Source organism: Ochlerotatus camptorhynchus, unplaced genomic scaffold, assembly GCF_037179485.1.
Source record: "Ochlerotatus camptorhynchus isolate MF236.1 unplaced genomic scaffold, CSIRO-AGI_Acam_v1.1 ptg000494l, whole genome shotgun sequence".
NCBI lineage: Eukaryota > Metazoa > Arthropoda > Insecta > Diptera > Culicidae > Ochlerotatus > Ochlerotatus camptorhynchus.
Window position 1 is genome coordinate 273,689 of NW_027040979.1, and position 16,996 is coordinate 290,684.

At 38.1% G+C, this 16,996-nt stretch overlaps 1 protein-coding gene across 1 annotated transcript in view; it reads left to right on the forward strand.

The window, feature by feature from the left end:
* The window catches only part of LOC135712599 (uncharacterized), a 99,803-nt gene that overhangs the window by 51,515 nt on the left and 31,292 nt on the right, over nucleotides 1-16,996 (forward strand). The window contains exon 6 of the mRNA XM_065235550.1: nucleotides 2,643-2,765. Coding sequence (XP_065091622.1) covers nucleotides 2,643-2,765 — 123 coding nt within the window. The remainder of the gene's footprint in view (nucleotides 1-2,642; nucleotides 2,766-16,996) is intronic.

The window sequence follows — 16,996 nt, forward strand, 5'->3', positions numbered from 1 at the left end:
GCGTTAAGCCTTTCTGTTTGAGTGAAGGAGTGCGATTGCGATAAGGGGGGTGATTACGCGTAAATACCGATCGTAATTTGTTCCGCGGCTGGGTGCCGATGAAGTTTGGTCGTAAATTTTCCTGCAATTGCTTGGCATGGCTCATTAATGTTGGAAGTATTTAGAGGAGCTTGAAGCTTTTGGAAACATTTTTTCGCAGCTGCTAAATAGACACTAAGTTGTCTAATTTTATTCTTTTTAGGCGTAGAAAAGTTGTAGATTACACTAGTACAGGAATTTTAAGTTCGTGCTCCGCTAAACCTCATAATAGTGCTTGATATTTGGTGAAGTGATGTGAAGATTTGTGTTAAACATGGAATAGAAAACTGGCTGAAATTGCCTTTAGGGTGTTCAATGTAGATTCAGTTACCAATTCACCTTAATGACATCCCTAGTACCGACCAATCACGGTCTCACGTCAACGTTCCGTTCGTGTCCCTAGATACAGACGCTTCTACTTTTTGTTTCAAAGAAAGTTCAATTCCTGTTGTAAATCAGTTATTATCGCAAATAACCGTGATAATTATACAAAAGAACTAATAATTGATAGGATCAATATTGATGATCCTCAAACCGGTATTAATCTATGGTACTTTTGATTGTCAATTTAGATGATAGACCTCGTTTAACAGATGAGAAGATAGTTTTTTAAAGGCGAAAATCTCTGGTCTCCTATTACTTCAGAAGAGAGGTAAAGCCGTTGGTCCTAGCCTTATGACGTTGGTGAGTGGCATTAACATGTAAGGAGACCTAGACCTAGACGTAACCTAGACTTTCTTAGAGTTTTTGAAATTTAATTTGAAAATTTTGATCGATTGTAATTCACTGTCTAATGAAGGTCACAAAATTAATTTACAGGGATCTGAATCCCAACCGTGCTCCATACAAACCAACTCATTTCTTTCACAAGCGATCTGTTCGAAATGTTCATGTACAAATCCACTTACGCTGCAAACTATCATCCGCCTAGATAACACCATTGGATTTCCTCCAGTGCCTCCGCTTCTCTGCTATTCTGCTAATGAAACTTCTTTTCTATTCTACTTCAATTTTTTTTTTCATTCTTCTCGTTATAGAATCATGTTACTAGCAGTGACAATGCTTTTCCCTTAAACATATTTCGTCGTTTTTGCGAACCCTATCACACCCCGCTGACCACATTTCCTGATTGAGTTACCTATACCATAGAAGCAGACACCACTTTTAGGCGTACGAAAGTCTCGAGCAATATGTGAAAAGGGCCTACAAGCCAAACGTAAGCAACTACTTTGAACGTCGATTGCCCACGTATCACAACACGCCCTGCAGGTGTCGGTTTGTGCGAAGGAGTCCTTATATGAGAAAAACCGACGTTTAGACCCTTTTCACGTGTTGCTCTAGAACTCTTGGTCTTGGCCGTTTTTGCTCGGAGAAGTACCTACCTACATAGCCCATATCGCTCGCTGGCTACAACCTCCTAAGAGGGTAGTGGCGTAAAAACCGCAGTCATTCACAGACTTTTATGGAATTGACGGTTTTCCGCTTGTGGTTTTGTTTTCCTCGGTGACTGAACCACAGAATTCAGTTTCTACGAGTGTCACTTTCGCTGACTCCTTGGGTTGAAGTGGTGAGGACGAACAGCAAGTCTCAAATAGGGGTGTGATGGAGTGTCGACAATAGTATACAAATTATAATTCACCAATAAAGATCGTCAGTAACCATGCGCCTCCATTAGCACAACTCTGAAATGTTCATCGGATGGAGCATCATCCACCGACCGCAAACAACATTTCGCATGAAAATCTCCGGAACCGCGCATCGAATCAGCAGGTTAAAAGCATCAACCGCGTTATGAATTATTTATTTGCACCAAATTGCGGTCTACCCCCAGTGGAGTGGAGAGTGCTTCATCGAATAAGCGAGTGAGCGAGAAAGAAGTGAAATCGGAGAGAGGGAGGAAACAGAGATAGCTTTCAAGATTCCATCACTGTCAGGAATCATGGCAGACCGTGTGCCACAAAATGACACTCCAGTGGAGAAAGAAGAATGACGAAATGGTGCCTGACTGGGCGCTGGGAGTGCTGGGTGGGTGGAGGATAAACTACCCGGCAATAACATTACCAGCAGGACATCTTATCCCGCGGTCACATTGTGTTGAAATTCTACTTTTCTCACAAAAACACGGTAAATCCGTGAAAGATAGTTGTAAATCATCCGTTTCACAACCGTCATTTCTTTGCGGTGGGAGTTGGAACAAAGGTGATTGAAGGGAGCGAGACAGTTTGATGCACTCGTTGCAGCAGGAATGATATACCTAGCTCTACCGTTGTCGCCGTCTTTGAACACAGTGACAAAGTGATGTCTGAAGTCAAGTTGTCACGAGATAAGAAACGGGATTGGAGGATTTGCTGTTTTTCATTCATTCCTGCTTCCGGCACTAGTTCGACTATCTCGAGTCAGAAATCTTGTTGCATCACCTCCTCAGGTGCGTTAAAAGGTGTGATAAACTATTCGGTTTGATGTTGTGGTTGCATCTGGGAAAGCGAGCTTTAATGCAAAAATTTGTCAAATTATTCAGTTGAGGAGAATAATGGTTCGTTTCAATTCTTCATTCGATTCCATAGATATCAACGAATGTACCGAGTATGGCGAGGATGTGTGTGAATATGGCTGCTCCAATACGATTGGGTCGTTCACGTGCAAATGCCCGAAGGGCTTACGAGTTACAGACAACAACAAATGTATGGGTAAGTACTCATCCATTTTCATTGTAGAAAACTAAACTCAGATTTGCTTCAAACGCCAATTATACCGAACATGCAGTTTTCGGACCATTCCCATTCTATCATTTTTTTCTTCAGTGTGGCCAGCAAACAGGAATTTAAAAAGTAATCGGGAAAAAGCAATAAACCTTGACATACGGTTTTACTTCTTTGACTTTATTATAAAGCCTATCAGCCCCAAGCTGGTTAGTCTCTTGTGCTATAAGCGGTTTATAAGATACCAGAACAAGTGTGATAAATCATTGTTATATTACGAAAACCGAACTTATAACACTTTACGCTTAAGTCTAAACATTGCATAAATATAACCATTTTTTATAATAAATTTGAAGGTTTATATTTGTTAATGGTCTGTTTTTCAAAATTGTGAAAATGAACATGGCATCTAAAAAAAAATATCAATATATAGCGTCCATAATCATAAGGGCCTTGCTGCGATGATCGATTCTCTTCGTCAATTTTCTCTTTTGTTAATAAGCGACGGGCAGAAATCCTCCAACTCAGAGCACAATATCTCTCAAGCCACTCTTGCTCTCAAGGACCGGATAGCACATCTCCGCCACCACCGCCTTGCCGGGAAGTTAATCAGCTTTGATCTCGATCACGCTTTCGATCGGGTCCGGCACTCTTTTCTCTTCGAAACCATGCGCTCGCTCGGCTTCAACCAGGATCTCATCGCTCTACTCTCGCGAATCGCCGGCCGGTCTGGCTGTTGATCAATGGGCACCTTTCTCGTCCGTTCGAAATTCAACGCTCTGTACGGCAAGGGGATCCGCTACCTATGCACCTCTTCGTTGTCTACCTACATCCACTAGTGTGCAGACTCGAAAGAGTGTGTGGAATGATCTGCTGCACTGAAAATAAAATTTCGTTTATACAACGAAATTGCTCGTTTGTTCTACGAATTTATTCGTTGTTTTCTGCAACGAAATGGATTTTTACATTGTATGAAGCTAGTTTCGTTAGAACTGCCACACTCGCTATCGCTACACCCAACCAGCGGGCCACAAGTGTTGGTTGTGAAAACCGAAAAATGTGGAGTGTGTTAGTGAGGATGGGTAAAAATAACTTCAACATTGGAAGGAATAAATATGACAAAAAAATAAAAATAAGTTTCAGACCGGACTCGTCTCATGAACCTTGCGATCGTCAGCTCTGTGCTTTATTCATCGCTCTATCTGTGCTATGAGAAATGGTAAAGCTAAAGGCAAATAAAAAGTACTCATGGAACGGTAATTCGATTTCGCTTGCCTTTTCTGCTGCTTGCATGTATTTTTTTTTTCTCTAAAGCAAACCTCACACGCATCAATATATTGATGCGAAGGGAAATTATTGACAATAATATTGATGATGTGAATTCAGAAATATTGTCAATCTCGATATATTGACTTCAATATTGAATGTATTGACAATACGATTATTGTCAATAAAAGCAATCGTGTAGGGTCCACTTAACATAAAACCACCGCGACGAGTAATTTGATTTATTGTTGTAGCTCGCATGTATTGGTCAAACCGACAATATTTCTAAAAAAAAATGTCCCATCACCAACACACAATCAGCACTTTAGGAGACAATAAGCGCAGTTGTTGGTTTGATTGTACGAAGATGTATTTGTATATTATACGAATAAGGCGTAATATTGACATTGCGCCAGATGACAGGAAAAACGAATGTTTCGTACCATTTATGAAAGATGTGTTGTATGTACGATATTCATTTTTACGAAACGGTTTTCAGAGAAATAACGAAAATACATTTTCAGTGTGGTGGCGTATGCGGACGACATCAGTGTGATCGTCACATCGACCAGGCAAATCGATGAGATAAATAGGCTGTTCACTCGTTTCGAGAGAGCTGCTGGCGCAAAATTAAATTTGCGAAAAACTGTTGCCGTCGATGTTGGGCTTTGCGAAGGCAACACAATCAACACTCAGTGGCTACAAACAGTCAATGTAGTTAAACTTCTGGGTGTTGTTCTCGCAAATTCAATACGACTGATGACAACGCTGAACTGGAATGCGCTAGTGGGCTGCATTCTCTGCGCACGCTGACGCTGCACCAAAGTTTGTGTCCCAATGATGCAGCTGGCACGCAGCAGAGAGAATGGAGGCCTGAAGCTGCAATTACCAGCTCTGAAATGTAAGTCACTCGCAATCAACCGACACCTACAAGAGATCGAAGCCCTTCCTTTTTATAGATCCCTTCTTTTCCACGATAATCCCCGCCCAGCCATCTCAATAGATCTTCCCGACCTTAGACAAAGGTAAAAAGGTAAATGAATCATTAAACAATGACGATGTTCCTTAATAAGTAAAAAAAATCTCCTTAAAATAGATCGGGTTGCTCCTTAAATGATTGATCAAAATACGTTAAAAATCTTAAAATGTTCAGTAAATATTTAAAGTATGCTCCCTAAAATAGAGAAAACTGTACATTAAGCATTTGAAAATGCTCCTTAGTATGCACCGCTTTGCACCATTTTGAAGTGTAATTGTACCATATATCATCGGAAAAGCTGCTGTAGAAAGGTTAATAAGTACCATGAAATCAGCTGGAATGTTCAGTAAAAATGCACAAATGCGCACAATGATTTACTGAACATTTCAGCTGATTTCATGGTACTTATTAACCATTCTACAGCAGCTTTTCCTATGATATATGGTACAATTACACGTCAAAATGGTCCAAAGCGGTGCGTACTAAGGAGCATTTTCAAATACTTAATGTACAGTTTTCTCTATTTTAGGGAGCGTACTTTAAATATTTACTGAGCATTTTAAGATTTTTAACGTATTTTGATCAATCATTTAAGGAGCAACCCGATCTATTTAAAGGAGATTTTTTTTACTTATTAAGGATAATTTCATCTGTTTTATTGAGCAAAAGTAGGGCTGCCTTAGACAAATCCTATCAAACTTATCCCAAATTCCCCACCAAATTCAACAGAACCCCTCCACCGATCAACTTCGTCCAGCAAACTGAGCTACCAAGGGCGGAACGTAACAGTCCAGCAAGTGACTGGTCACGCACATGGCGAAACATTGCATCGAGGCAGCTTACTTCAGCGCAGAGGACGAAGCTTTACTTGTTGGTGAACGAGAAGATAGAGCACCGCAAACTGCTATTCGTGATGCGGCGAGTAGATGACGAACACTGTACGCATTGTGGCAACCGTACAGCAGAAACTGTCTCCCACAAATTTTGCGCTTGTGCTCGCGTCGGCCCGGCTTGGACGGTTCTTCAGCAGAGAATAGCAGTCTTCTTAGGTGGATGGAGGCGACTCGAGTTCGAAGACTTGCTAAGTCCTGCCCTATTAGGAATAAACGACAGACAGAGAGTGGCAATTCTGGATATGTTTATTACATACTAGCTGAGTGTACCCGGCCTTGCTTGGGATTTAATGTTAGCTTGAGCTTATGCCCCGATTAAAAAACGCATGCTATATTGTACAGAGCCCCTCCTCCTCTTATCTAAGGGGATACTCTCCCTATTACTTCCACATGCCAAATTTGGTTCCATTTGCTTTATTAGTTCTCGAGTTATGCAGAAATTTATGTTTCATTTGTATGGGAGCCCCCCCTTGCAGAGAGGGGAGGGTTCTCAAACCATCATAAGAACCTTCCCCGGCCCCAAAAACCCATGCATACAAATTTTCACGCCGATCGGTTCAGTAGTTTCCGAGTCTATAAGAATCAGACAGACAGACAGACAGAAATTCATTTTTATATATTAGGTAGATAGATATCTGCTTCGTTAATTTCCCTTGATGGCTTGATTTACATTTATCGGTGCGTTTGATGTTGCATTTTTTTTATCACAATGTATTGTTGTAATTTCGGAAGATTGGTTCACTGAACTGTGATCATGCAAAAAGAGAAAATGGATGAAGAAAATCGATCATCGCAGTTAGACCCTTATAATTCTGAATGCTAGATTTAGCATTTCCAGAATTATCCTTAAACTAACTAGTAAATTTTCTAGTTGCTCTCCTCACAATCAGCATTTTTTTTTAATTCCTTAAGAATTACCTTGGAATCCTTCTTAAAATTATTTTGATAATCAGTCAAACACTCTAATTTAGAACGACACGTTTGAAATTCGTCCCAACCTTTCAGCACAAAATTTTAATTGTGGCATTCTCACATTTTTTTTAGATCAAGCTACTTGACGAACTATTTTTCCTCTGAAGGGTGGCTTGGATCGCTTCCCGGTCCGGTCAAGGAATTTTTCGGGACGGAAAATTTCTTGACTTCCCTGGGCATAGAGCATGGTTGCCACATTATACTGATGCAAAATGGTACAGGCATCGAAAGCTCTCAATTAATGGACTGTGGAAGTGCATCTAGAAGTAAAGAGCACACAATAAGCTAATAGTGAATTCCTCAACCTGAGCTAGGTTTTAAAAACAAACGAACAAACTGACGTTTGTCAGAAAACAAGCAGACCCAATCTTGATACCCGATCCAGGTTGGAACTGAATAATAAACGAATTCGCTATAAGATACGTACGATAAGCAATGAAATGCGAAGAAGAAGAATAATAGGAAGAAAAATAAGAAGGCACCAACAAGTGCTGAAACGTTGCGGCGAATAACAAATGTGCCGTTCTAAATAAGATAATTTGGCTAATAAGCTGAAATCAGATATAATTTGAACCTCTGTAGATGACCTGTGGAATGCTCTTCTGAATTTGTTTTGGAATGCTCATCAGAAATCCTGTGAAGTTTTTCTTTTGAATTTTCTTTAAAAAATCATAAAAGTGTGTTTAAAATTACCCTCTCTTTTTTGGATTATGCTGATGATGATGATGATGATGATGATGATGATGATGATGATGATGATGATGATGATGATGATGATGATGATGATGATCCCACCTCTTACCCCTACAAAGGTTTGAGCTGGACGAGTTATCTTTAAGATAATTAAATATAAACATTTTAACCAGGTTTGCAAACAAAATCGAGCTGGTTACAATTACAGATATAAATGTCCTGTTAAATATGTTATAGGCATCAACCAAAAACATTCAAAGGTGTAACTAGTTATCAAAAGTCCAAGTATAGTCCTCGACAATACTTCCATTTACACGTGACCTGGGATTTACACGTTTAAGCTTCCGCAGTGCCAGGACTATATCCAAGGAAACGACTTCCAGCCAACCCTTTACTAATTCAAGGGTTTTGCCACAATTTACACGTATTAGTCATTTATACCTGTATTCCGCGCGCGAGGCTCAAACCATTGTAGACTACTCAAAGCTATTTTTACTAATAATACTACAAAATCAAAAAACTAAAAAGCCATCATCACCATCGAGGCAAACAATGTAGTTTTTTGTATATGCTACACAAATTACTAAAATGTCTTTATGACAGTCTCCATACAAAATAATCCGTTAGAGATAACTTTGTCAAGATACATGATTTATCCATTCATAAAAATTTAACTGCTCAATAAACAGCTTTTACATGTGAAATGCAGCGTCTCTTGAATTCTGTAAGTGTAGTTGCACGCTTGATGTGTCTAGGCATCGAATTGAAAACATTTATACCTTTGAAAAATAATGAATTTTGTGAAGCATTATTCAAAAAATGTGGTGTTCTTACTTCATCCGCGTTTCTAGTGTTATATCTATGAAAACCACTTCCTCTTTCAATCCGATCACACAAATATCGAGGCAGCAAACCGTTAAAAACTTTAAAAATGAACACTATAGTCAAAAACACAATTCTTTGCTTCACTGACAGCCATTGCAAAGCGTCCAGCATAAAAGTTGAGGAAGTGAATCTATTACATCTTAAAATCAAACGCATTACTTTATTCTGCAAACGCTGTAATCTCGATATTTGTGTTGCATTGGACAGAAATAAAATGGAAGGGCAAAAGTCTAGATGAGGGGAGAAGATTGATTTGTATAACTGTATTTTACTACCAATAGTTAAATCGTTTTTCAAGCGACATAGGATTCCATACTTCTTGGCAATTTTCTTGATGACATTGTCAATATGAGAATTGAACTTGAGTTTGTCATCAATAATCACGCCAAGATATTTAATTTCCTGAACGCGATCAAGTGTCTCATCATCAATAACAACAGAGACATCATCATCTACACGATTCCGCGAAATTACCATGAATTTAGTTTTACTTATATTCAATTTCAATTGTTTATACTTCAACCATCTACTAAGAGAACGCAAATCTTCATTCAAGCGTGAAACGGCTTCTTCTAAATCTTTAGCTGCAATGAATAACACAGTATCGTCAGCAAAAAGATTAATATCACAAAACCGTAAAACTCGTCGCATGTCATTAATATACATAATAAATAAAAGGGGCCCTAATACACTTCCCTTAGGCTAAAAATCTCTAAAATAAAGGAAAAAAAAAAAAAAAAAAAAAAAAAAAAAAAAAAAAACTTCCCTGAGGCACTCCAAGGTCATTGTTAACGGGACAAGATACAAAATCATTAAAAACAGTCCTTTGTGTTCTGTCAGATAAATAGCTTTCAAACCATTTGTATGCAGAACCTAGGGCCTAGAAATTGTCTCAAAAGCGCGTTTTAGATCCAAAAACACAGCAACAATCGTATCTTTATGCTCCAAATTTTATTTCCATTTAGCTAACACTAAATTTAACGCGGTGTCACAAGAATGGCCTTCCCGGTATCTCGATTGTTCCGGTATCAACAAACAGTTACTATTTAAATATTCTAACAGCTGGCCTTTTACAACAAGTTCTAAAATTTTCTCTAATGTGTGCAACATGTTGATGGGACGAAACTCTTCGGCTTTAATCGTCCCAGCAACTTTTTGTATAGGAACAACTAAAGATTCTTTCCAAATATGCGGCACGTGCCTAGATTGCAATGATTGATTAATAAGGTCCCGCAGAGTGTGTCGAATGACATGAAAGCAATCTTGAATAACTCTAGCATTAACATTATCTACTCCAGCCGTTTTTCCTAATGAAAAGCAAATATTTTTAAGTTCGTTATAATCTTATATATTTTTTGAATTCCCGTGAAATTCTTTTTCACTTCAGAATTCGTCAGAACACTCTTTAAATGCAGTTTAGGTGTCTCTTTGAATTGTATAAATGTATATACAATCCATCTTCCACTGTCCGACAGTGTTTTTATGGACGAAAAATGTTTGCAATATAATCTATTATTATCATATACTGATCTCATTGCAAACAATTTTAGCCCGGAAGTTGAAAGGTGATATTTAGCTCTGTTGAGATTCAGTAACTCATTTCAGAATGCCTGGTCACTCACGTCCATTTCGATTTTACTTTCACTTACAAAGCGGGGCTTATACACGTAGTACCGATATAAAATGTATATTGGTACTGCGTGTACACTTCCATCATCAAAGCAATTCCTGCTTTGTAGATGGCACGTATTTAGTAGGATGCATTTCGTATTTTTATATCTAGTTGTAATCAGTTAGATCACACCGCTTATGTATTGTGTCGACGTGGAAGCATCGTAGTCTAATCTGCAAATTCATCTTTCCCGGTTTTTGTCCAGGGGCAGAACGCCAATGCTTCCGGAAGTGGAGACGTAGCACCGAAACACACTAGCACGACGCTACAGCAACACAACTATACAGCAACACAACTATTCTAACACGGGAATTTTCACAATAATTTACAATATTAAAACACCGATAAATTAATCATGATGAATCTATATTCACATGATAATAATGAAAACGAATTACTTTTTTCCTTGGTACAAGCCAAACAGCACGCGGAAAACACGGAATTTGTGACAGCGAAATTAAAACCGACCGTTTGCGGGCAGAGCCTACTGCGCACTCAGTTTAGGTTTCTCTTTGAATTCTCCTTCAAACCTGGTTTCCGCGGGATGGCTTCGGTGTAGTGGTTAGCATTCATACCTTGGAAGCCAATGTCACGAGTTTAAATCTAATCCCAAGTCATGAATGACCCAAAAAAAAGTGACTATTATAAAAAGCTGGTATCCTCACGAGTCAAATGCAAGTAACTACTGAATCACCTAAGAATTCAATCCAGAACTTCTTTTCTTCTCTCCCAGAAATACCTTGGAGTTTCTCTTAATTTCTTAGGACTATATCTAAAAATATGGAATTCTGGTTAGAGCGCCTTAGAATTTTTCCCAGATTTTTTTTTTTTGGAATCCTCCACACCATTTCCTTTGAATTAACACTCTAATTTCTTTTAAATTCATCCCAAAATTTCATAGATTTACTTGGCAGAATTTAATTGTTAGAATTAGTTAGATCCCTGAAATTTCATTCAAGTTCTACAGCCTTGAAGTTCATGGTGAAATCTGGGATCTAGATTTTTTTTTTCAAGATCCCACATGAATTGTTTTTTAATCCATGAAGATAACATAAAATAGTTTTGTTTTTTTCTCAATATCTAGGATCACGTACATTTTTATAATTTTAAATCTCGAAAATATATCGTAGTCTAAGACTGTAAAAAAATTGAAAGCAATCTCTTAAATTTTCTCAAATCCCAAATTTATTAACAACTTACATTTCTTACTGAATATGAGGAACCGTTTTTTTTTAATTTGCACCTAGAAAACTGGGATTTGCAAAATGAAAATTCACTCTCCACCCTGATTTATTTGCTTTTGACGAATTTCAAACAATAATGCAGCTTTTTTGATGAAGAAGAGCAAGTTGAACTGTTTTAATATTGGATAGTTTAATAGCCTGCAGAACAATTTTCAAATTGAATATCACCATTGGAATTGCTTTGAGCATTATTCCATGAGCATTAAAATCACCAATAATGAAGAATTTAGAAGTACTACGGGTATGTTTCTGTTGGCCATCTGTCATGGGAATTAAATTCATATTAGTGCAAAAAGGTAACAAATCAGAATACCTGGTGAAGAAGCCTGAAATTGAACATATGATCTTCTGCTCATTTGGCAAAATAGGTTGCCACTAGGGCACCGAGCCTCTTATATCACGATAAATAATTATCATTCCAACTGTCAGGAAATGTGTATGAAAAGTAATGGCCTGCCTAATTATTATCCATCTCATATCTTCCCTCTCCTTTGTTATAAGAGTTATACAAGTTATAATGAATAACTGAATGCTGTCAATTTTAATTTTAAAACCAGTTTTTCACTTTTTCATATAAACATTGGCGGCGTATAGAATTAAAAAAAAAACTTACTTTGAAAACGTTGACAACATGATGGCGCTGTAGTTGATTACAAGAAATCAAACGACATCAGCGCCCAGTGACTAATTTTGGTTTTGGTGTTGCCATGTGATAAAAATAAATAATAAATTCACGCGTCACTTTTCAAATAGACCAATGTTACATATCTACCATTTTGAGAAAATTGATGTTGAAGTTCGACATATTATTATTTTAACTGTTTAGAAACAATACATTTTGCAATACTATTTTTAATGCAGTCAGTGAATAATAACGTTGAAAATTCAGTAGAAACGGTAATATCACAATTTTGATTTGAATTTCATGCGACAATATATCAAAAACCACATAGGACGTTTTGACTAGTCAAGTTGTTCATCGGACATGTTACATTGGACGATTTTTCTTTGATTATGTATTAGTGTTACATTGGACGATTTGTTCTACATGAAACTAGATTCCCTTTCACAGATGGCATAGTAGAGTACCTATCGTTCTCGCTGCTCCAAGTGTAATCGCTGTCAAGCTTTTAAGAGGAAGGGAAGATATGAGATGGATAATAACTAGGCAGGCCATGACTTTTCATACACATTTCCTGACAGTTGGTAAAAGGCCATTTGGATTGAAGCTGCTTCACGGGTAAATTGAACATTCACTAGCTACGTCGTGGGTGATTTGCCCATAATTACCTATCTGCCGGTCTCCAAGATAATGGAGACCTGATGTGCTCCTGGCAGGATCGCCAGAAATATGAAATTCCGCCGATATTGATTATGAGCAAATCACCCACGACGCAGCTAGTGAATGTTCAATTTACCCATGCAGCAGCTTCAATCCAAATGGCCTTTTACCAACTGTCAGGAAATGTGTATGAAAAGTCATGGCCTGCCTAGTTATTATCCTTCTCATAGAGTCCTAGTTCACCTTGCTAATCCTGCTGCAATCACAATGATGACCACAACGACTGTCAAGCCAAATGAAGCATCAGTATGAAAACGACAACTATATAACCATTATATTTGAATGAAAATTATGGAGGGATATAATAATGATTTTCGTTGTTGTTTTCATCAATAAATGCAGCATTTTTTTTTTAGTAAATAATATCAGTCTTCTGCAGGTTAAACTCATACTAAACGAAACTACATTCACTAAATAAATAATCCTTCCGGATCAAAACGCTGTCAACAGTTTCTTGCTACGACAACTAGAGGCGAGGCAGTAATTAAAAAGAAGCGACCAAATACTTAATGGAACAGACTTTATCTATGTTATGAAACTAATTGTAATGTTGTTATCGGTCAGAATGAGTACCTAGGACCACGTTGGCATATGACCAAACCTCACCATGTGACGTACAATTTGCCAAAATGCACTGTTCGTCTTGTCCTACTAGTAAACTAATTACGAAAACGTCTCTGCATATATACAAATATACATAATTTATTGTCATGTAAAAAAATCCAGAGGTTAACTAGAAACCGGTTTGTAATGCGCTTAATTTCCTCACAAATCATAATCGTAATTTCAAATATTATATACGGGAAAAGTTGGCTTCGGCAATACCTTAACCTATCATCGTCAGGGGGGTAAACAACGTCCTTGAGAGCTCAATTTTGGCATGTGGATACATTGTGTTTCAGAGCAACTATTGGCCAAATTTGAGTGCTCTAGGACTTTGTTTACCCCCTGACGATAATAGGTTAAGGTATTGCCGAAGCCAACTTTTTCCCTAGTATAATAATTTGTAGAGATGGAAGCTAGGATTGATAAATTTGTTTGAAACTTGAACGACCCTAGTAAGCATCCAACAAATTTAAATTCCACCTTGTTTCCAACAAGCTCCTAAAGCTCTTAAAGCTGATCACGTCCCCCTTCCGCCGGGACTATTATACATACCTCTTGCCACTAAGAACCTACAGTCACTGATATGATATTGTGTTGAGCATGTGTTGTTTGCTACAGAAACCGAAAAAAAAAATCATTTCTTCGTTTATTGCACAACCGTATCGGCAAAATGGTTCCTACCGCAAATTGGAATCTCTTCTTCGTCCTTCCAAGCTAGCAACTTTGCCACTTGGGCCAAATCGGGTAGCTGTTGTTGTTTTCCCACATTCACATCCAGTAGCAGAATCGTTTGCATATAGGTAACTGAAATCAAATCTGTGGGCTACCGTTGTTGTTGGCTAGAGCGAGAAGTGGAAGCACGTCGTCGGTTGGATTGGCTTTATCTTGTGCCATTTGTGCTCCGGCTTGGGTTTGTCTGGATCCAGATATAAAGTAATAATTCTCACTTGTTACATAGCTCTCATAGTCTGCAAACTGAGTTGAAAACTAGTTTAAATCGAGATTATAGAATTTGCATGTTTTAATTACTTGCGAGTGCTTCTGCTTCGTTGAGCAAGTAATTCTATCTCGGTCTGGGATGGATGGATAAATGTGGTGAAATTAATTCTTCATTCGGTAAACAAGTTGAATTCTGAAGACGATTTTGAATTTATTCTATGGATCATGGTTATGGATACGAAAGTTAGAATGGACTGCTTTGAAAGAAATTGAAATGTTCTGCTTCATTCCAAAGCTCAAAATCAATGAACAAACAATGCTGCATGAGAATTTATTGAATAAGCCTTTGGCTATTCAAGAAGGCTGCTATCTCAGTCGAGGCCCGGTGATACCGAAAGGAAAACTAATTTGAATGACACGTTTAGAAATACATTCTCGAATTAAGTTCCGATCAACCCTCTCACATCAGCAGCTTTTCCTGGGGCTCTCGAATTTGCATTTCAATAGCTTCCTTCCCTCCCTCCTGTGCTTCGATGATATTTATGACTACTCACAAAGTGGTTAATTCCAGAGCCCTGAATATTTATCTCGATACGATGCTGCTCTACTCCAGGCTATAGACACAGACGAACCAACCGGCAATCCAAACGTCTTCACCACACGCACACGAAAGCCCGTTCGTCCTGGAAGGTATTTAAATATGCAAATTGCAATTCCAAACATCCTAAATTCCATAAACATTCATAATAAGTTCAAATCAAATTCGCACAACTTGGTCGTCTGTCGTTCTCTCGGTGGATGATGGCCTATCTATGTTTGCGACTCGAAGTGAACGGAGCAACAATGGCAATTTTTCATCAAAACCATCGTCATCGTCACTGTCCAGGAACCATCATATCGAAAGTGAACAATGAATTCTATACACCGAAGAAGGAAGGCTGCTCCACATCCAATTTCCATTTTTGGCCTCCGGGGAGCTTCTATACATATTCTTTCATGCATTCTGTTCCTAGCTATTGCTTGCGATGGTTTCCATTCGATGAAGTGAATTTTACTTTAGAATAAGAAAGGCATCGCCTGTGGGGGTTTCTAGAGAAAACGAGCTGTAACGAACTTTCATGTCGTTCGTTTGATAATGGATATTTGAATAATATTTTCAGGTGCTTTTTGGATCTTATATTATAAAAGCAAACCGAAACAGGAGAGTTGATGAAAGGACAATATTTTCTACAAATTCATTCTATTATGAAAATTATCCCCGAATTCAAATGGTACTCGAATGCAGGAAAAGATCCGAAAATCTATTTATTTTTTCAGCCCAACACACATTTGGTTCCATTTCCAAACAGTCAGTGTGTTGATCACAGCGTAGAAATAATATCGTCTCAAAAGAGCTGCTTGCTTGACTGTAGAAGTTAGAGCTACGAGCCAGTCGAATGGCAGCGAAAATTCAATCGTAAATGAGCAACACATCAGTAAGAGATTTGAATCTCGCGCATTGGGTAATGAGTGAGTTTTGCTTTTCTTTAATACTACTAGAACAAAAAAATTCTTATTACATTCAACCTTTGCTCCAATGTTCTGGTTAAAATGATATTTTTTTAACATCAATGTTTATCGAGACATAATTCCATTCCTGATTCGTCCATTGGAACGAGTGTTTCACCGAACAAACCTCGTTACACACACATAGCGATAGAAACACAGTGTCTTGAGCAAAGTTTTTGCAGTTTTTGAGCATTTTTGCAGAAGTCGCCAAGTATCAATATCTTCCTTTTTTAAGATATGTAATATTTTGGTTTGGAGATTTCTGAACATCATTGTTGTGTCAATAACTTTTCTGGTAGCAATTTTTCGTCATCAGCATAAAGAAAGACGAAATATGTGTACCTGTCATCAGCATGTTATACAAAGTTATTTATATTATTGAGATGCACCATTTTGTCTTTGGAAGTAAGTCTCTACCTTCATTATTTCATGGGATATTTAAGTTAACTTTCATAGAAAAAAAATAAGAAGGGTATGTGCTTAGGGGCACAAACGGAAGCTTGACGTAGGACCGCTAGTGGACGGAACAAATGTGAAAAGTATTCAGTTCTTTTAATTGATCGATCATTTATTATCTTAACTCTCTCCGTTTTTGAATTGTAGGCGTAAAACATTTGTAGTATTTTTTTTTTTTTCAAAGAGACAAGATTACAACTCCGGAGAGCATTTTGTGTGGTCGTTGAGGGCATGTGGTTCTGAATATGGACAAATAGGCACAGATAAATTCTATTCCAACTCTTTACTGTAAAAAGCTTGTTGGCCCTGAAAAGTTGGTGATGGTCGCTTCAAAGCGTAGATGACATCCATGGACGCTTACGCTTGGCGTATTCAGAGTAGGTGACAGCATCACGGATCTCATTTTCCAGAAACACCTTGAGCACACCTCGTAGATCAGACCGGAGATACATTTGACACAGCCACGGAAAACCAGACAACGAATGGCGGTTTTCACGAAAAACCTTGCGATGACGCTTGGCGCCTTCTTTACCAAGACCTTTTCCTCCTTTGCCACGACCAATCATTGCTCACCACGCCGTCCGAAGCGAAAATGAGTTGAGGCTACTACAACTAAAATGTTTGTTTATTTACTTATTGTCTTGTGTCCTTGTGTGTCCTTAATGATCTGTTGATCGGATCGCATGCAGCAATCTCTGAACCTTTTGATGGTAGCAGTTCTCTC